At 37.7% G+C, this 21,398-nt stretch overlaps 1 protein-coding gene across 4 annotated transcripts in view; it reads right to left on the minus strand.

Moving 5' to 3' along the window:
• sgcd (sarcoglycan, delta (dystrophin-associated glycoprotein)) overlaps window positions 1-21,398 on the minus strand; it is a 226,783-nt gene that overhangs the window by 57,578 nt on the left and 147,807 nt on the right. For all 4 annotated transcript variants that reach the window (XM_043234619.1, XM_043234621.1, XM_043234620.1 and 1 more), the window contains exons 3-5: window positions 12,283-12,384; window positions 8,351-8,438; window positions 7,609-7,728 (exon numbers count right to left, since the gene is read on the minus strand). In XM_043234619.1, coding sequence (XP_043090554.1) covers window positions 7,609-7,728; window positions 8,351-8,438; window positions 12,283-12,384 — 310 coding nt within the window. The remainder of the gene's footprint in view (window positions 1-7,608; window positions 7,729-8,350; window positions 8,439-12,282; window positions 12,385-21,398) is intronic.

Below are 21,398 nucleotides of genomic sequence, written 5' to 3' on the forward strand. Positions count from 1 at the left end.
ATTCAACGTCGTACATGAGCTTGGATGAACAGACCTTCTGTTAGGGAGATAACATCCTCTGCAGAAGGGCCATTAGTCATTACTACAGTGAGCATGGAGTTCTGGACTACGTGAGTATGTGCATTTGGGAAAAAGAGAAAAATCTGCCTCTGGGATAAAAAAAAAAATCTATACAGAAACGTTCATGTGGATGTAAGCACATGGAATATGATTTAATTCTTCAATTACAGCATATGTGGCACAAAAGCAATGAGGATGAATTAATTGTTTTTTTGTTTTTTTTTACAAATTTAGTTATAGCAATAAACTTAAATTTAATTCGAGAAACATTTAAATAGTGACAAATTTATTCCAATGAACTGTTAATTTGTCATTTAAACAGAATATACTGATATGCTAACATAGTTCAATGTAGCACTAAATGTACCTCAATTTATGTGCTTGATTTTATTGCAATGGTCACGCAACACAGCAAATTTTCCATCCACCCATGATAAAACAGTAATATCCAGGGGCCATATTTCCTCTTTAAAGGAATCTCCTGTACATACTGTTATAGTACTCATACACATGCATGCACATGTTAATCTCCTTCATCCTATTAAATGTCTTGAAATTAAAGATTTTAAAGAAGCAATTTGAACAAGCCTATAGATTAAATTTGCAGTTTTAGTTACAGTGTTAAATCCTGTTAATTGAATTATCTTAAAAATAAAAAGCTATTTTAATTCAGAATATTTTTACTGTTTTACATTTCAATAGTTTTCAATAGGCCTATGTCACACAAAAGAATAAAAAAAATATGGAAAAATAAATTTCAAAAATAAATTAGCAAGAAAACAACTTCAACTGCTGTATGTAATTAAGGATAATCAATGTGTGTTAATTACAATTAGAGCAAAGATTTTTTTTTTTGTCTTGTGGGACTGCTGCTAACTGTGAAGATACTGGTGAGAGGAAGCACTGCAAGCACAATATGACACAAATTTCCTGTCACAGCTTGATTAAATTATCACAGTAGAGCATTGTTATGTATCGCCTCAGGTTCTCAACGTCACTTATGTTTTCTAGTCATTCTCCAGTAGAACTCTGGGACAAGGAACTGGGGTAAATGTCAGTGGTTTGAATTCTGATAGATCATGCTGGAACAATTTTATGCAGTATGTGCTTTGTTTGATTAAATGTATTCCTGTACTAAAGTGATACAGTGCCTGAAGATCCCAAATGGATAACTTATAATTGTTGGCAGGTGAAAGCTACAGTAAATGGCAAGTAAGTCAAAGTTGTAGAAAGTTTAATGTTGCAGCATTCCCAACATTCCACACATTCCATTCTTGTGAAATATTTTGCCTATTTAACACATCATTAATCAATTCCACACTTTTCCTGTAAAATCAATATATAAAATCAGCAGTCAGAAGATTTTATCTGGCTGTGAACGCAGTTTAAACAGACACTTTATTCCTACTTTGATGCCGTATTTGTCTTGATCTTTATTTACACCCTCAGAAAACATAAAGTAAAAGATTATAGGAAAAGGATAATAAACTATTGCCTACATATTGCCATTCCTTAAAAACCATATGACATTTTAATGTAACATTACCCAATTAGTCAAACATTATGAGACTCAAAGCTTGACATACCATCTTTCAGGAGTGACTTTGTTCCCCAAGCAAACGGATTTCACCATTTACATATATGATTGTTCAAATGAATTACATTTTCCTGAATTTGGTCACATTTAAAATCATGAATAAATGAATGAATGAATGAATCAATCAATCAATCAACAGACAAACAAATACTGGCTAAGTAAAATAGTCACAATAGTCTTTCCAGTTCCACGTCTGTGAAGCAAGCCTAAGCAGATGTTGTAGGATAAGTCCTAATTTGCTCTTATTGCTGTTCCTGTGGAGCTGAACAAAATGCAAACTGAATTTGACAGCTCTCCCTCCCCTCATGAGACATTTTGAATTTCCTTGCTTGTTCTGTATTCTTCGGAGCTGACACCGATACTATGGAAGTCTTTCATCAGATGAAGCACTGCTTATCTTAAAAGAGTGGCAAAATACTATGATCGAATGTCTCCAGCTGGGAATGATTCTCCGCTGCACTACAAGTGCATAAAAAAAAAAAATTGAGTGAATGAAAAGTGCTTTTTTTAATGTCCTAAAAGATTTTAAGGTTGTAAATATTTTAAATGTATTATATTTTAAATAAATAAATAATAAAAAAATAATAATAAAGCCTCCAATTGAAATCAAAAGGGATACATAACAGTTCCACAAGAAACTCTCCATTTTCATACAAAATGTACTAGTTTCTCAGAGAAGTCAGAAAATATTACAACATCACAATTATGTAAACAAAGGGGTAAGTGCAATCTTTCTGTGTAATATTATACTCTTAATAAACAATTAAAAGATGAAAATGCCATTGTCATGTTATCTAATTTAAAAATAATATAGCAAAAGATTTTCTGTCTATGTATCTATCTCGCCAATGAAATAATATTATTTAATAAGACTTACATGAGGTTCTCCGGTGTCATGAGCATGAGCATGGCGTATGCATGAAAGCTCTGGACTCACGCAAAATCATTTTGACCATGCAAGTCTTTTATTAAACACTTTTCAGCTATGCAACATGAGTGCTAACTACTTTTTTGCCATCAGATCACATAACCAAACATTTCTTTAATTTGCACCGTTTATACTGTGACGGGAGGAGCCAACGACAGGCACAGTGGGCGTGGCGTCAGGCCTCGGAGAGGCTTTTTATTATCAAAACAGGTACAAAATAAAGTGTCCAGGGGAGAAAGTGTCCAAATAAACGGGGGAACTGGTGTCCTCGTCGTGCTGCAGGGGAAGTGCAGGTCAGGTAGTGCTCCAGAGGGAAGGGTCCAGGTAAGAGGCGGAGTCCGGCGGCCGCACGCGCTCCCTTCTCTGGTCCGGGGCGCGAGGGGTGGTAGCGGCTTCTTCCGCGACATCTCCGTCGCTTCTATCCTCCAGTCGACAGAGTTGAAGGGGATAAACAGCTCGGCATCCTGGCCCGTCAGCGGTACACAGGTGCAGTCATTGCCTGGACTACGGTGTCTGACAACGCGCTCCTCTGGCAGCGTGGCGAGTTCCTTCACGCACCCTTCCTGGACCCACGAGGACACCAGCGTGCTGGCACAGAGGGAACAGCCCGGTCCCCCGAGGAGAGGCACGCTCGGTATTTAACGGCGGCGGTGACTAGGTTCAATTCACTTCAGGTGTGCCTCATCACATGCCGCCAGACCTGACCAATACCACGCCCCTCCTCTCAGACACGCCCACTCCCGTCGGGTGCCTGGTGAAGGGCATCGAATAAAAGACGGGGTGATGATGACAATAAAGGGGAGGGGCAGCCGACTCGTCACAATACTTATACAGGCAAAACAGCCAATAGGAACAGAGGACACATTGCTCCTAACATGTGATTGGTTGAACCAATGTAAGAATACTGTCACAAGTTCGGTCTCTGTGGCTCTTCCCGATCACCACCGGAGGGCTCCCTCTCCTGAGTATTAACTCCCCCACGAACTCCATTTCCCATCACTCCCCTCTGTGACCCACTTACCTGATCACCTGCCAGGTGTAGCTCATTATCTGGGCTATATAACTCAGTCACCCTAACTCTCTCACCGCAAAGTCTTGTCCTGCCTTGGTCGACAATTCCAAGCGTTTATCCCTGTTCTCTGATTTCTGTGTATGACCCTGGACTGTTTACTGTTGATTCTGATTCTCTGCTGCCTGTCTCTTGGATATTGGACTGTTTATCGACCATGTGATCTTCTGCCGCCCGCCTTTGAAACCCTGCCTGGTAATATCGTTCCTAATTCTGCCTTGTCTCTGATATACCTGTTCACCGTTACTGAAACCTGCCTGTACGACCTTGATTTGCTTAATAAATTGCTGCAAATGGATCCGCACAGCTCAGACCCCGCATTACAAATACTATCCCATTTCTTTTTAAATACAAAATAATATACCAAAAACTGCATAACTTACTGTCACAGGGTAAAGAATCACACGACAAGGATAGCTCAAAATAAATGCCCCGGAAGGGGAATTTATTTACAACAACATGAAAATGACAATTCAAACAGGTGCTCCGGTGCTGTGGGTGCTCTCTTCTTCCTATCCAGTGCAGTGGGTCCGTGCTGTGCTGAATGCTCCTCTCGATGCCTGGGTGACTGGCATGTATGTGCAATAGCATATCTGAATGAAGGCTTGAGGAACGAAAATCTTCTCACTTTTGAAGATTATTCCACACAGGTATGAAAGCTCATCATGGTGGTTCCAGAATTCAGATAAACTCAGGTCACCCACTTTGTATGACTTCTTTCAGTATCTGAAACTGTAGGTCCTTTTCAGTTTGGGCTCTGATTTCCTCTAGTTTTGAGTGATTGAATGGAAGGCTGCTATACACTGTGCGCACCTAAAAATCCAAAGTCTCATATCCTGGTCAGAAATTGTTATCTGCAACAGGGATGTCCTTACCTGCTCAATGTATAATGGTGAAGTTGTACTTCTGAAACTGAAGGTTCATCCTCTAAAGACTTGGGGGAACTGATGCCAGAGGTTTCTGCATTATTAGATTCAATCGGCTTGAGGTCACTTTCAACAACGACTTGGCAATTATAAATGTATTGATGGAAGTGCTTACAGCCAAATAGTATAGCAAAGAGTTCTTTCTCTAGTTGGACATAATTGATTTTGCTCTCACAGAGTGACTTCAATAAGTAAGCAATAGGTCTTCCAGCCTGCATAAGTACTACCCCAAGCCTGTACTATGAGTCATCAATCTATAATCGGAGCTCTTTGTGAGAATCAAAGTAGGATAAGACCTGGCCTGGTTCACTTGTGAGTAGGTCTTTTATCTTCTTAAAAGCTGTGTCGTGTTGGACATCTCAGACAAACTCTGATCATACCTACTCTCAAGCTATCCTTTGTCTTTAGGCGGTTCCATGTCTCTCACAGCAGTGACTTGATGCCCAAAAAAACTCACCTCTGTTGCTTTTGTCCGGATTGAACTTGACTCCTTTCTCTTTTGAACACTGAAGCATAGTATGGAGGTTTTCATCATGTTTAGCTTTGGTCTTTCCATTAATGAGAATGTTATTGACTATCGCCATGACCCCGTTCAAACCCAAAAGACATTCAAAACTAAGACAGCTGAGTAGCACAAGAGTAATATGTTTGGTTGGATGAACTACTGGGGTTATATGCGGATCTAAATGCATTGTACACTCACCTTGAAACAGTCCCCTTGAAAACATCTGCAAACTTCTCTAAGACTGTCTGTGTTTCTGTAACTGACATTACCATGCATCCTTTTAGCCCTAGGAAAGGGGATGCATTTGTGCCGACTACATAAAATGTCATAACCGTCTCAATGTGTTTGTGCTTGCCTTTAAGGTTGCATTTGCCTTTTTACCATCAAGCGTTCACCACCATAACCATGCTGATTAACAAGGATATAGAAGCACCTAACCCAAACATAAGCCTAATTCAGATATTTTCTGAAATATTACCCCTCGATTCTGATTGGTTGATTGGAATGTTGTTCCAGGATCAACAAGAGTGTTGATCCAGAAACATCTTGGTAAAATCACACTCACTGAGGTGAACAACATACTTCTGCAAAATGGTTTAATTTACTACATATTTTGCACTCTTTTACTTTTTGAAGAGCACTGAGAACAATCAGTATGATGATGATGCTTGTTTCCCACAGTAACCACATCTTTTTAGATATGCTAAAGGATCTCTAAGCTGCAAATTGTTGTTTTATCCCTTTGTGTGCTTGGCGTTATGTTGTTTTAAAACTGAGCCTTTTGATGTGTGGCCGGAGACTGCATGCACTGCATGTTCACGTGATGTTTTCATGCTGCTTGCAATGGTTTTTAACTGTGCTTGAGCCAACTCGTGAGATCTAGCGATGCCTATTTCTGTTTTTTCAAGCATTAATTCAGAGACCACATTCAAATGTTTCTCTCTTACTTTCAAAATGCGATTTTGTATCATTGTGTCACTATTTGCACAGTTACAGTCTTTAACAAGTAGATGCAAATCTGTCACAAACTGCACGAAAGGCTCAGATCATATCACCAAACGTTTCCTTAATTTGCTTATACTGACAGGAAAAATAGCCAATAGGAGCAGAGGACACATTGCTCCCGACATTGGTCGAGCCAATGTAAGAATACTACATCTGGTCCTCAACATGATGGCTGGACCATGTGATTTTGATTTTTCTAAATCAAAATTCAGTTTTCAAACAAAAGCAAATTTGAAATATCCGGTTTATTGAAGTCACTGTATTACATTAGTAACAGATTTGCTCAACCGAAAAAAATGCAAGAATGAATATTAGAGGAATATTGGTCCTTAAAAATCTTGCTTAGACTGACAAGTGTTCTGCATGTGTTTTGATGGCAGCTGAAGTTGTGTTTACCCTAGACTCACTCTCAGTTGCCATGGCATTAAACATAGTCTTATTACATGGCAGGAGCTCTCAGGATTAATTCTAAGCTACAGACTCATAAAAGAAGACATAGGCATTTATCTAAGCATTAGAGTAAAAAGATTTGCCTGACCTTAAAACTTGTTTATCATCACTGCGTGGCCCACCAAAAGCCTTCACAATAATTCAGATGTCTAGCATCATTTCAGTAACACTTGAGATAAAATCCGAAAAAGGTATTCTAAATACCCCTGTTCTCACTGCAGTCTGTGCAGAGCTAGAGTGGATGTAAGGTAATGAACTGTGGCTTTGGGAAAATCATCTGGGGGAAAAAATGAATGTACACAGGCTTGAGTAATCAATTTAAAGGAGGTTTAGTGTTACCCCTGAGACAAACTCAGCACCGTGATCAAATACAGCAAAAAGCAACCTTGAAAAATATATATATTTTACTTCTTAAAAACCAAAAAAACAAACATAAATATATATTCTCCATCTGAGGTTTAATGTTGGAAAGCATTGCCAAGTGCTTTTTGTTGACATACCAAATGTGACCAGAAACCGTGGGGCCTTTTGGCTGTGGCAGCATTCTTTCAACATTCTAATGAGGCTTGTGGACAACTGAGAAATGTGTATATTTTAAATTCAATATGTTCCTAAAACAACAACAACAATAATAATGATGATGATGTTCTATTGAACTATTTTATAATATCTGAAAAATAGAATTCATAAATGTGTCAATTTAAATGATAACTTTAAACGTTAGTTAATTTTAAACGTTAATTAATATCGTGTGTGTGTGTGTGTGTGTGTGTGTTTGTGTTTGTGTGTGTATTTGAAACCTCATGTTGCCCTAGTTTGAAACCTGTATCATAGACAATATTATTAAACATGCAATGTTTGGTGAGTTAGTTTTCTGATTAAACTATTTTTGCAACCAAAATATAAATTACATTTTAGTACATGTTTTAAGGACACTGCTGTCAGTTTGCATAATATCTCACGTCAATCTGTGCTTAAAAGCAGCCCTTTAAGAACAATAAGCAATACATACAGATGACTTCAAGCTAGTTTATCGTTGTAGACTGGGCCAAATAATTGTTCACTTACCCATAACTCGTAATCTCTCTGCACCAACTACCACCTCATGGTCATCAGCAGAGAACAGCAGCTTTCCTGCACTTGACTTTACCTCCAGCATTTTGCCTCTTGCGTGAACACCATGGGAACCTGCCAAAAAAAAGAAATAAAATAAAATAAAAACTTGTAATTTCTGACCAAACACTTTTCAATTTAGCTAATTAAACACATGCTTGTTCTAACACTTTCATTTTGTTTTGTATACAGCTGTTCTAACATCATAATTCAAGTGAAAGTCACTTAGCTAGTCCATTTAGGGTAAAATTACTTTCATTAAAATAAAGACTTGCTATCACGTTATTAACCAGGACTTAATAGTACATGCATCTATGCACATGCAATTACTGCCTAATGAAGTCTTCATTCACGATTATAAAGGCTACATCATGAGAGAGATGAGACTAACAACCTAACTATCAAATAACACTCCAACTATTTCAAAATATTCATTTTACCATGTCCTTTACAGTCTAACATCAGCTGCCTGAATTCATCTGCCTTCCGTAAGTGGACTGACCCATCTTTGCCTCTTGAGATTAGTGAATATTAAATTTCATGCTATCTATGCTAAAATAAATGCCCACAGATGAGGCAAGAAATCTTCATTCCAATTTATAGTCTGTGAAATTGTGGTAAACAAGACAATTGCAATTACTTCCATGAGAGTTTTAAATGATTCTTACCCTAAGAGTGTTTATATTTTTGTGCTTACCTGCAATGAGTTGAGATACTAATTGTTTCTTCTCATTGAGGATGTTGACAGACACATTCTTAGATGACTGCAGGAACAATGGGCTTCCCTGGCATGACAAACAGGAGAATTAATTAATTAATTAATTAATTAATTAATTAATTAATGCAATCGTATTAAAATCTATATGAAACATTATACCAATAGGTCTGTTCGACTTGAATCGGCGCTGCATCCACCCATCGATATATTACATCAAAGTACAGCGAGGGAGTTTGACAGCTGATGGTTCCATATGCTCGTATATACGTTCTCGCGGTACTTTGATGTCACACACAGATTGGTTGATGCAGCGCTGCTTCAAGTCAAACACATACCGAATATGTCTCAGGGTGTGCTAGCGATTAGATCATGTCTCATTCTTGAAGCAAAGTTTTGAGAGAATGATAATTGGAGTCACTTTTTTGGATCGCTTCGTTTAATTTTGAGAACGAATGTACAGAATGGCTCGTTTGCTGTGCAGTAGAGTGACAGTAACAGCACGTGCCGTTCGGTAAGGAATTTAAATTCTGTAGAGGGCGCTGTTAGCCTACTTGTAATAAAATGAAAGTAAAATACACTTAGGCTACTGTCATTACAAAAGAACTTCATTAGAGGTTCTTGTTAAAAACTAACCAAAATTTTAAATAATGTGCTTATGATTTTTGCACAGGACAGTTTTGTTTTGTTTTTTTCAAACACTAAAAAGCAAGTGCACAAATGGTAAGCTTTGGACTCCCTCAAGCACAGTACTATGCAAACACTTGATAAAGATTTTGTTCTGTGCTTACGGACCAATCATAAATGAACACAGCATGTTGATTTTGAGCACTGGACAGATTGTCTGCTCTAAGAATCATGCTTTCAATAAGCCAGCCATTTGCATACAGCAGAAAATTGTGAAAAAAAACAATACAACTTCTTAATTAAGTCTTTCGAAGTAACGGCTAGGATTAAATAAAATTAAGATACAGATATCTTTCATAATCATTACAACAATAATTCATGCTCCAGTTGACTCTTTAATTAAGGGTACTAGGGTATTGCATATTAAAAGCTGGAGATACAGTATGTCTGTAATGTAAATTATGTATTGTGTTTTTGTTGCTTTCTTTTCACTCAAGTGGAAAATTTGTAGATGCTCTGGTTTTGCATCTGGTTTTCATATGAAAAAAAGGACAGAAACAGAAAAAAGTCTATTGAGTTGTGTGTGAGGCTAGAGGAATACAGTTCCCCTTCTGGAACTCAAGCTGCAAGTGTCCACACTGTAAGTGGTTTCTTCTGCATACTCTTTGCTTTCCGGAAGACTCTCTTTGAGAAGGGAGCCTTCAGTAGCGTTCCCTGCGGTGATGGTCCTGCTTCCTCCAAGGCAGAGTGTAGCATGCACTCATGAGGTTTGCATGCAGATCTGGTGAAGTGAATGGAAAGGGGCGAGTCCCTATCTTCTTCCTTACCTGCTAGATCTGCCCACTCTCTACGATTGGAAGCCCGTTCTGTGGTTTGTTCTTCCTACAATAGCAATGTTTCCAAGCTGACCTGCTTAAGGAGTTAGACAAAGGGTCCTGAGCAGCCTCCGGTATTGGAACAGAAAGTGAACAATTTGTTAAAAAAGGAGGCCACTGAGGTGGTTCCTCCTCACAACAGGGAATCTAGGTTCTACAGCATTGTTCAAATGATTTCACATGATCGTTCTTCATTGTTCCAAAGAAGGATGGGGAGCTGAGTTCAATTTTCTCTCAACTTTTAACATGACTTCAGGGCATCCGCATAGTCAATTACATTGACGATTGGTTGATTTCAGTTAATCAGAGCAGATGGTGGTTCGACATCAAGATGTCGTTTTCGCACATATTTAGGATTTGGGGTTGAGACTGAATGCCAAGAAAAGTATGCTTTCTCCATCACAGGGGACCACTTATCTGGGCGTAATGTGGGATTTGACCACGATGCAGGCCATCTGTGCCCTGCTCGAATTGAGTCGATCCTCACTGCAGTCACAAAAGTGAGAGAAAGCTGGTCACTCACTGTCAAGCAGTTTCAGAGTCTGCTGGGTGTGATGATGGCAGCTGCATCCAACGTAATATCTTTCAGCATGAGACCCCTACAGTGGTGGCTCAAAATCAGGGGGTTTTCCTTGAGGGAAAATACATTTTGCATGATCTCGTGGTGATTCCTACATGTGGAGAAAGCCTTGGTTTTTGTCTCAGGAAGCTCCTTGTTTCCGTGTACCGTTAGGAATGACATTCCTAGAAGCTGACGCCGGTTTCACCAACATACTTTTATGTTTCATGGTCATTTGTATCACCCGCCCACTAGACTGATTGCACATGTGTTCAGAGTTGGTCACACTGGAGGCATTTCCAAAGTGTTGTATGGCACAGCATCTTGTTCCCTTGGAGAAGTATGGTTACATATGTAACCTAGGGACATTTTACTAGAAACAATCTTTCAAGTGAATTATGTTTTATTAAATTCCTAATGAGGTCATAAGGAAATGTATTTAGAATATATCAACTTTTGATTAAAGGTGCAGGCGTACAAGCTCCACTGGTTCCCACCCAAACTGTAAACAGTTGTCTATCTTTAGTTATTCATATATAAAATAAGTTTATGATAGTCTATGTAAATATATGAAAAAAATTTAAAAACCCATTTTGTGTATGAATGTTTGTATGTTGTGTATTGTGGTTACTGTGCCTATTATTACCATTTTAGTGTGGCGATTGTCAAATTCTTAGAATTAGCATTTTTTTCTACTGCAGTGGATGGGAGTTTCCTCTCATTACCAGTCCCATCTTGCCATTGCTATTGATCTCATGTCCTCTGTTTGTTTCTCTCTATTACTCTGTCTTTCACTCTGTCCAGCTTCACCCTTACTTGACAGATGCGAAAACACCATTACACTACACCTTATCAAGCCATCCATGCACTGATACATATGCTTTCAACCTTTAATGCAGAAATATTAATTAATGCGTTTATGACCTCAAGGTTAGATTATTGTAATGCTTTATTCGGTGGTTGTTCTGCATGCTTGATAAACAAACTAGTCCAAAACGCAGCAGCCAGAGTCCTTACTAGAACTAGGAAGTATGATCATATTAGCCCGGTTCTGTCAACACTGCACTGGCTCCCTATCAAACATCGGATAGATTTTAAAATCTTATTAATTACCTGTAAAGCCCTGAATGGTTTAGCTCCTCAATACTTGAGCGAGCTCTTATCACATTATAGTTCTGCACATCCGCTGCGTTCTCAAAACTCTGGCCATTTGATAATACCTAGAATATCAAAATCAACTGCGGGCGGCAGATCCTTTTCCTATCTAGCACCTAAACTCTGGAACAATCTCCCTAACTCTGTTCAGGAAGCAGACACACTCTGCCAGTTTAAATCTAGATTAAAGACACATCTTTTTAACTTAGCCTACACATAACACCCCAACATACTTTTTATTATTCAAATCCGTTAAAGGATTTTTAGGCTGCATTACTTAGATTTGCTGGAACCGGGAACACTACTCCTAAAATACGATGTACTTGTAACATCGTAAAAAGAATGGCATCTACGCTAATATTTGTCCTGTCTCTTTCTCAATCTGTTTTCACAGTTTGTATCCAGACTAGATGGTGGATCAGCACCCAGAGATTATGTTCATCAGAGACCAGAAAAGGTGGACAGATCACCAGATCCTGATGCACACACAATAATAACAAATTGGTCACTCTCGTCATTAAACATCCCTGTCATTGTATTCTTCTACTGTACAGTGCTTTAATGCAATCTGTGTTGTTAAAAGCGCTATATAAATAAAAATGATTGATTGATTGATATTATTACAACTGGACATTGTGAGAAAGAATTAATATATGTCCTCCTTACACTCGCACTGATAGGCTCTGACGTGCACTTACTGGTCTGGACTGGATTTCTTTGGCATACAATGGCTGAAGGAATTCCGAATCACCCTCCAGTTTCAGGCCTCTTTCTGTGATACGCAGATGGCCCATGCCGTCCTGCAAAAAGAGATAAAATATTAATAATAACAATAAGATTTTAAAACTCTAAAGTAGGATTAAGCATGATAAAATCTGTTTGTGCTGATAAAGTATAATATTGTAAATCGTGTAGTAATTTATTCTATAGAGTGCTTGTATAAAGCGAGCAGTGCATATACTTGTAGCTGTTATGTGTCTTCTAAGTCTAAGTCCTCTTTTGAGGCACACACAAGCGCACGATGCACCCCCCACGATTACACCCCCCACAATTTAGGTCAGCAGTTTTTCAAACTTTGGATTTCAGATTTCAGTGGAAAGAACTTCACTTTTACTGAAAATTATCCTATTTTCAAGCAAACAAGTTACGTCCTAGAGCAAAAATAGTATTTCATTTGTACCAGTTAAACCACTTAGTACATAAAGTGAATAAATCTTGAGATAATCATATATGTTTCACTTTCTGTTGACAAAAAACAAACAAACAAAGATCAACAGAATCAACAAACTGTCAGCACATTTTCTGAGCCAACTCCTAAAAATAAAACGGCTCAGTTTTGAAGGGATTTCTATTTGAGCTGTGCTTCAAAAGCCTCTACACTGCTTACAGTAGAAAGAGAACCTTCTTGCATACAAAGTTTTGCCCAAATTTTGCTACATTTTGCTAATGTTTGCTAATGCTAACCGTACCTATACTGTAACCGTAGCACTTCTCTGAAAGTAACTATCCAAATTCATTGCATATTTAGTAAAATTAATATTAAGAGCAATGTTGGGGAAAGTTACTTTTTTAAAGTAATGCATTACAATATTGTGTTACTAATTATATTACTTAGTTACCTTTTATGGAAAGTAATGTGTATTATTAAAGGCTGAATTTTAGTTAATAATAGTAATAATTGCATTTTTATTCATTTGATTATGCAGTTTTCCAGTGTTTTGCAAGTGGGAGAACAAGTAAGCAGGTTGAAAGTAAAATTTTACTTTTATGGTGAGAGAATGTAAACTAACCAAAGATAAAGGAGGGGGGAAGGGAAGAAAATGAGATTATATGCTGTGTGATGCTGAATCTTTCCGGCTGTTTTTCTACACAAAACTCAAAATGGAATCAAAGATGTGGCAGATACAGGCAGAAGGAAAGTCGAAGAATATAATGAATTATTCAGGCAGGTTTGCAGGAGCTGACAGTAAGACCGAAAACTCTCAGGTGTGTCTCTGCACGATCTCATACAGGAATCAACAAAGCTCTTCTCTCATGCCACAGTTTATGCAGCATCAAGGAGTAAATTGATTTCCGACACCAGTGTCGCTGCTAGCTGTTTGATATTTATGGTGGAAAAGTATGTGTGAAAGAGGAGAGAAATAGGAGACAAGAATTGCAAAGAAGGGTCTGGTTTAAAAAAAAAATCTCCTTTATTTGATACGTAGACATTGAGGAAAGACAGAAGGGCCAAATATGCTGCTAGTATATCAAACCTCAAATATCAATATCATGATGTCTTTTGTTCTATATACTTAAAGGACAGAAGTACTTGCACTGTCCAATCTATAAAGACTGTATATTTCCCCTAAATAGTGAGGTTAAAATATAAACTTAATGCAGGATCTAGAAATAATCTGATCGTGATTAAATATTTTTAAGCTTGGGCTGCTACACACTAGATCACACAACCAAAACAATTATTTAAATGAAATGATTATAGATGATAGTTTTGTTATACTCTGCTTGACTGAAACCTGGCTCAAGCCAAATTACTATATTGGTCTAAATGAGTATACTTCACCAAGCTACTGTTATAAGCATAAGCCCTGTCAGACTGGTCATGGCTGTGGTGTTGCAACAATATTCTCAATGTCACCCAGAAAACAGGATAGAGGTTTAATTCATTCAAATTACTTCTGCTTAATGTTACACTGTCAAATAAGCAAGATAAATATTTTCTGACTACTGTGTATAGAGCACAAGGGCCGTATTTCTTAAATGATTTTGCAGTTGTCTTCTCAGGCCTATTGGATAATGTTGTTACAGCGCTAATTGTTAGAGATTTTAACGTTCATGTTGATAATACAAATGATGCTTTAGGGCTTGCATTTAATGACTTAATAAACTTTTTAAGCAAAAAAGCAAAATGTCACTGGGCCCACTTGTTGTTTTAATTATACACTATATTTAATTATATTGCATGGAATTGATCTTACTATCATAGATATAGTACCTCAAAATGATGATGTTACTGACTATTTCATGCATGTTGAATATTACTGATATTAACTACATGGGTCTGCGTTATCATCTGGGCAGAACTAAGTTCCAGCCACCAAAGACATATTCACAAATAAACTGCCTGATTAATCTCAACTGCTCTGCCTATCCATAAATACAGATGAACTAGACAAAATTACTAGAAACATAGGCACTCAAATTGAAAAAGGTTAGAGAAAAACATATAGAACAACTACAAAGTTTAAATGAGTCAGCAAACAGCAAAACAATAATCCTAAAAACAGTAACTGCATAATTTATTCTTGCCGCCATGCATGCTGGGAACCTGCAAAGCCTTATCATTTCAACAAGAGGAAATTCTATGTTTCACTAGTAAGGACAACATTTGGGGGAAATTTAGTTGGTCTGACAAGGGTTTTTGTCTAGTTTAAAAACATATTTTTTTGTATTTGAGACTTTTTTGTTATTTGAGGTTTTTGTTATTAACTGGAAAATGTGAAGTTAAATTTTTTTTTACATTACAGTAAAATTATAGTACCACAAGGATCTGTCCTAGGTCCTTTGCTATTTTTAGTAGACATGTTGCCGTTTTTGTAATATTATTACAGAACACTGGATTAATTTCCATTGCTATGCAAATGATGTCTGGGTGTTTTATTACACAGCAACTTGTCTCTTGAAAATCATATTTTCCATGTTACAAAAACAACATTCTTCCATCTTAGAAACATTACCAAGCTACGAAACATGCTTCCTGTTTCTGATGCAGAAAAGCTTATTCATGCATTCATGACTATTGTAATGCACTGCTAGCTGGATGTCCTGCATCTTCCATAAACAAGCTCAAGTCCAAAATGCCGCTAGAGCATATAAAAATATGATCATATAACTCCAATTTTACAGTCTCTTCACTGGCTACCTATTAAGTTCTGTATCAGTTACAAAATATTATTACTTATCTATAAGGCCCTAAACAGTTTTGTCACCAAGCCAGCAGAGGGAGCTCTTACCTCTGGGTGATCGGTGATCACTTCCTCTGCTGCTACTTCCTGGCAGTGGACTATAAATACTGCAGCAAGCCACTCACCTGCAGGTTGCATTGTTCGCCTGTTTCATTGTTTGGATTGCTATTGGTTTGTTTCTTGTTTCCTGGTTCCCTGGTTTTGACCCTGCCTGTCTTCTGAGTTTCTGATTGTTTGCTGACCTGTCCAGTGCCCGCGCCTCGTGCAAAGCCTCCAGTGCCCACGCCTCGTGCAAAGCCTCAAGTTATCCCACCCTCCCACACCCTTGCTACACATCATCGATGGATCCCAGCAGCCCCTGCACTCATCCTCTGCCCTCCACCTGGAGCTCGCCATGGGTCTGCCAGTCTCCATCGCCGCCGTGGGTGAAGGAGTTTCTGATTGTTTGCTGCCTGACCTGACCACCGCCTGTTTTTGGATTTTGTGTTTGCCTCGTCTCTGAAACTCCTGTTTGCCCTGTTTGACGTCTGCCTGCTATGACCATGCCTTTGTTCAATAAAAGCCTGCATATGGATCCGCACGCCTCAGATCCCTCAATCGTGACAAGTTTAGCTCCTGCATACCTAACTAGTCTTCTACCATGCTACAATCCAACCCAGTTCCTAAATTCTGGACTTTTGTTAGTACCTTAGCCATACTCTCTCTCTGTTTAAATCTAGAGTAAAGACACTTCTTTTGAGCCAAGCATTCACTTAATGCATCTCATAATATTGTACTGCAGTTATATCTGATTAAATGCACATTATTGTTCTTTAGCTTGGGTTCAACAAATGTTTTTTTGCTTGGATGAAACAGCAGCTATGTTAAGAATGTCTCTATTTGTATTTCTGTTTTTGCCAAATAATACAAATCTAAATTCTCCAGGTTTTAGATACTAAGATCAGGTTCCCAGTGAATCTACCAACCAAGGAAATGTGAAAAATGTGCTATGTAAATAACAGTGATTGATTGATATGTCACATTTAACAAAACATGACAACATAATATATCCAACTTTGTCCCTAGTTTATAACAGCTGTTTTCATAAAACTATTTATCTTTGAGTGGTTCATCACACATTTGAATGTTTAAATGCAAACAACTACAAGGCCAGTCTGTCAGGTGGTTTAAGCTACCTATTCTCTCAACGTCAAATGCAGAAATGTTAATTCATGCATTTATGACCTCGAGGTTAGACTTGTGTAATGCTTTAATGGGTGGTTGTTTTGCATGCTTTATAAACAAACTTCAGCTGGTACAAAATTAAGCAGCTAGAGTCCTTACTAGAATTGGAAAGTACCATATTAGCTCCCTATCAAACATTGGATAGATTTTAAAATCTTGTTAATTACTTAAGTCCTGAAAGGTTTAGCTTCTCAATACTTGGGCAAGCTCTTATCACATTATAGCCCTGCATGTCCGCTGTGTTCTCAAAACTCTGACCTTTTGATAATACCTAGAATATCAAAATCGACTGTGGGTGGCAGATCCTTTTCCTATTTAGTACTCAACTTTGGAACAATCTACCTAACACTATTTGGGAAGCAGATACACTCTGTCAGTTTAAATCTTGATTAAAGACGCATCTCTTTAACCTAGCTTACACATACACTCACACACTAATACGCTTCTATTATTCAAAACCATTAAAGGATTGTTAGGCTGCATTAATTATATCAGTCGAAACCAGGAACACTCCCCAAAACACACAATGTACACATTACATTGTAAAAGGAATGGCATCAATGCTAATATCAGTTTCTTGCTAATATCTGTTTCTCAGTTCGTATCCAGATCAGATGGTGGATAAGCACCAAGAGATGACCTTCATCAGAGACCAGAACACCTAGATAAGCCAGATCACCAGAACCACACACACACACACACACACACACACACACACTATAAGTTCTTTGCACAAGTTTTTCTCCATTCTGTTCACAGAAAATGCTTCCTTTCCACTGTCGCCTCTGGCTTGCTTATTTGGGACACTTACTTTCTAATAATTATCCTCAATTTTATTAGATAGACCATCTCCTCATTTAATAAAAGAGTTTAATCTTGTTATTATACCATCCCTCTATTCTCCTATTTAATACTGTTCAGTGCTTTGATACAATCTGGATTGTTAAAACACTATATAAGTGATTGATTGATTGATTGATTGATTGATTGATGAGTGCATACTAGTCAGGGCATTGTGAAGTTTCTGCATTCACTGAACTGAGAGGACTTAACTTGTGTTGTTGCTGCATCCAAAAGCTGATCCTTTTTTTGTCTGCGCCAAAACAGGTTGGTACCCACTCTTACAGTGTAAGTGAGGGGCCCGGTCTTAGAAAATATTTCACCTGGTTGCCACTTTTGATGTGATTGTCTATTGTCTCTAGCAAGCACATTCTGTCCAACTGTCCAAGATCCTGAGGACTGATCATTTTGAATTTAGTTGACTCTGCTTGGCTTGACATGTTGGAGTAAGTCAGTTTAAGTAAATCTAGACATGAACAGAGACTTCTGCCCATGAAGAGTATGGCTGGAGATTGACCTATAGTTGCATGCAATGAGTTCCTATAGGTCAGAAGAAAGTTTGCAAACTTTTCTTGCAGAAGGTCTTTTTCTCCTTCTATGGCCTCCAGTGACTGTTTCAGGGACTGAATAAAGAGATTAGCTAGGCCGTTGCAGGGTGTTAGGCAACAGATGTTGTGTGCCTAATTCCATTGCTCTTGACAAATGATTGGAATTTATCTGGCAAGCCGGTGCAGGAGAACAATGTGTGGAGCAGTTCTACAGTCATCATATTTGTAGCATTTTTCAGAGGAAATACCTCTGACCATTTTGAATATACGTCCACTAGTACCAGGAACATTGTCAGAAAAAGAAAATTCCCACACATGTAAAGGTGCTGCTTGTGGTTATTGCTGAATCTGATGACACCCAGAGCATGTCTTAGCAAGATCTTCAATTTGACGATCTAGCCACATCCTTTGTCACCAGTCCTGGTCATTATTTTTATGGACAGAATTTCTAGGGGGTCTGATTTGGTGACCACAGGATCTTGTCTCTGCTTTTTGCGAATGAAGTTGTCCTGTAGGCTGCATCAAGCCAGAAACTATAGCAGGCACTGAGGTGGTTTGCCGCCTAGTGTGAAGCGGCTGGGATGGGAATCAACAACTCCAAGTTTGAGGCCATGGTTCTCAATCGGAAAAGACTGGCTTGTCCCCTTCAGGTTGGTGGAGAGTTGCTGCCTCAGGTAGAGGAGTTTAAGTATCTTGGGGTCTTGTTCACAAGTGAGGGAAAAATGGAATGAGAGATCGACTGATGGATCGGTGCAGCTTCTGCAGTAATGCAGTCAATGTACTGTTCCATTGTGGTGAAGAAGAAACTGAGCTGCGAAGCGAAACTCTTGATTTACCAGTTGATCTTTGTCCCTACTCTTACCTATGGTCATGAGCTTTGGGTCAAGAATGAAAGAATGAGATACCAGATACAAGTGGCCGATCTGAGTTTCATCCACAGGGTGACTAGGCTCTCCCTTAGAAATAGGACATGGAGCTCGGAGTAGACCTGCTGCTTCTCCACATCAATGTCTCTCAACTGTTCTGGGAGCACTTATGTGTTCCCCTGGAAGAGCAGGAGGAAGTGTCTGGGGAGATGGAAGCACTTAGACTGCTGCCCCCGCAACCTTGCCCCAGAAACATGTATATATTTATTTTCTTATTATATAACACATTTTTCATAAATATTTAAGTGCATTGTGCTTTTATTTATAGAAACATAATAATCGATAGATTAATTATTTGACAGCACTAATTTCTTAGAGGAGGCAAGGGAGGCAATGTCTCCTAAAAAAAATTAATGAGAAAATAATTGATATTACTAAAATGAAACAACACAAATATTACAAAAAATATGTCACTTCTTTTTTTAAAAATAAATTAACACTGTCCAACAAAGACACCCACAGACAGAGACCCCTTAGCATGCTATGGGTTTAGTCTCAGCCTCAGACGTCATGCTCACAGACTGTTGGCTTAATGTTTGATGAATGCATATGGCTCACTTATCTGAAAACAGTTTCAGAAAAGTCAGAAATTGGTGTCAGAATAGATTTGCTACAGGGGGCCTTTATTCACACACCAGAGCTGTGTGAGGGATATTTTATTATGTTTACATACACATTATTTAACAAGTTAAAAGTGAACCACCATCACTGCAATGATGGAGCTTAGAAGTGTCAGAACAATTTTTAATACAACACCGATTGGATTCGTCTTAAAGAAGAAAGTCACATGCACCTAGGATGCTTTGAAGGTAAGTAAAACACAGCCAAATGTACATTTTTGGGTGAACTAAACCTTTAAGGTTAACGATTAATCAATATATTTACTGTTAATTTAATAGACAATTGATTATGGAAATTTAGAAAATTGACATCCCTATGGTGAATATATGAAATTAAAGTTGAAGTTGAAATACAATGCTACATGAACATGTTCAGTCACCAAGTCCCACCCCCAAAAGTTCCAGACCTTTAAAAAAGTACTACTTCGTGAACAGGGACTTTCTAAGAGGCATTAATGTCAGAGCAAGAGGATAACAATTACACTGTTATGTCAACAGTTTTTCCTTTTTACCTGAAGAGACTTCCATCACAGAAAAACTTAGTAACAGTGTAAGCAAGCAGGGTTAATTGGTGTCCAAATCAGTTAAGATCTTTCCGTATAAGTGCATTTATACATAAATTAAGCTGCCAAAATGCCACCAATGAAAAAAAAAAAACCTTTGCGATGCAAAAAATGTGTCTTTACATTTACAAATACTGTCACCAGTTAACACTAGATAATTTATTTTGCCTGTGTTAAACTGTTATGTTTAATTATATTTTAAATAGCAGCAGTCACTTCACAGTAAGCTAGTGTGGTTGATGATAGACTGTACCAATCTGTATAAACTATATCAGCTGCTTTGCATGCATGGCAAAGTAGAGATGCTGCCAATCATGAGATGTGTATCCAGGCAGAAGAAAAAGTATCTAAGCTGACATGACAGCTGCAAAGCTAGGTGTCAGTGTTTCCATGGAAATGCATTTGGTCTGAATCCTGTTCAGATTAAGAAGCAGCATTTAAATACACCGAAGGATTACAACATTTAATTCCATGCCAATCCACCTCCGGATTATTCTAAAGGAGAATAGTTTGTGATCATAAATAATGCATAGTTGTAGGTTTGAATTTTGTGATATTATAGAATCTGCAGAAGAGAAGATGCTACAATATATATATATATATATATATATATATATATATATATATATATATATATATATATATATATATATATATATATATATATATATATCTCTCTTCTGCAGATTCCTTTTGAAATTACCATTATTGGATATAATTTTGCTTCTGAGGTAATAACAATCAGCCAATATGTTAATTATAGGAATACTAATAAGCAACTTTAGATTTAGTCCCAATACTAAAGTGTTATCACAAGGAACAATTTAAAAAAGTAAGAAGAAAAGTAAATGCTATTGAGGATTTATAATAGAATGTATTTAACACAATTATCCTTTTCAATTGAATTTTATCATATATGAGAATTATTGTCATATGAAATAGTGTTTGCTTGTTTGTTTGTTTTTTTGTCAACACCATCAGACATTTAGCCACACTTTACCACTGCAGTACATCAGTTTCAGACAAGTTCTGGTAAAAAAGGCATTTTACATTAAAAGTGTTTTAACGTGTATGTAAATAAATTAATTTTATAATTAAGACATTTTTTTTTTTTTAGAACAAGTCTTT

This window comes from Puntigrus tetrazona, unplaced genomic scaffold (assembly GCF_018831695.1).
Source record: "Puntigrus tetrazona isolate hp1 unplaced genomic scaffold, ASM1883169v1 S000001181, whole genome shotgun sequence".
Taxonomy (NCBI): Eukaryota; Metazoa; Chordata; class Actinopteri; order Cypriniformes; family Cyprinidae; genus Puntigrus; species Puntigrus tetrazona.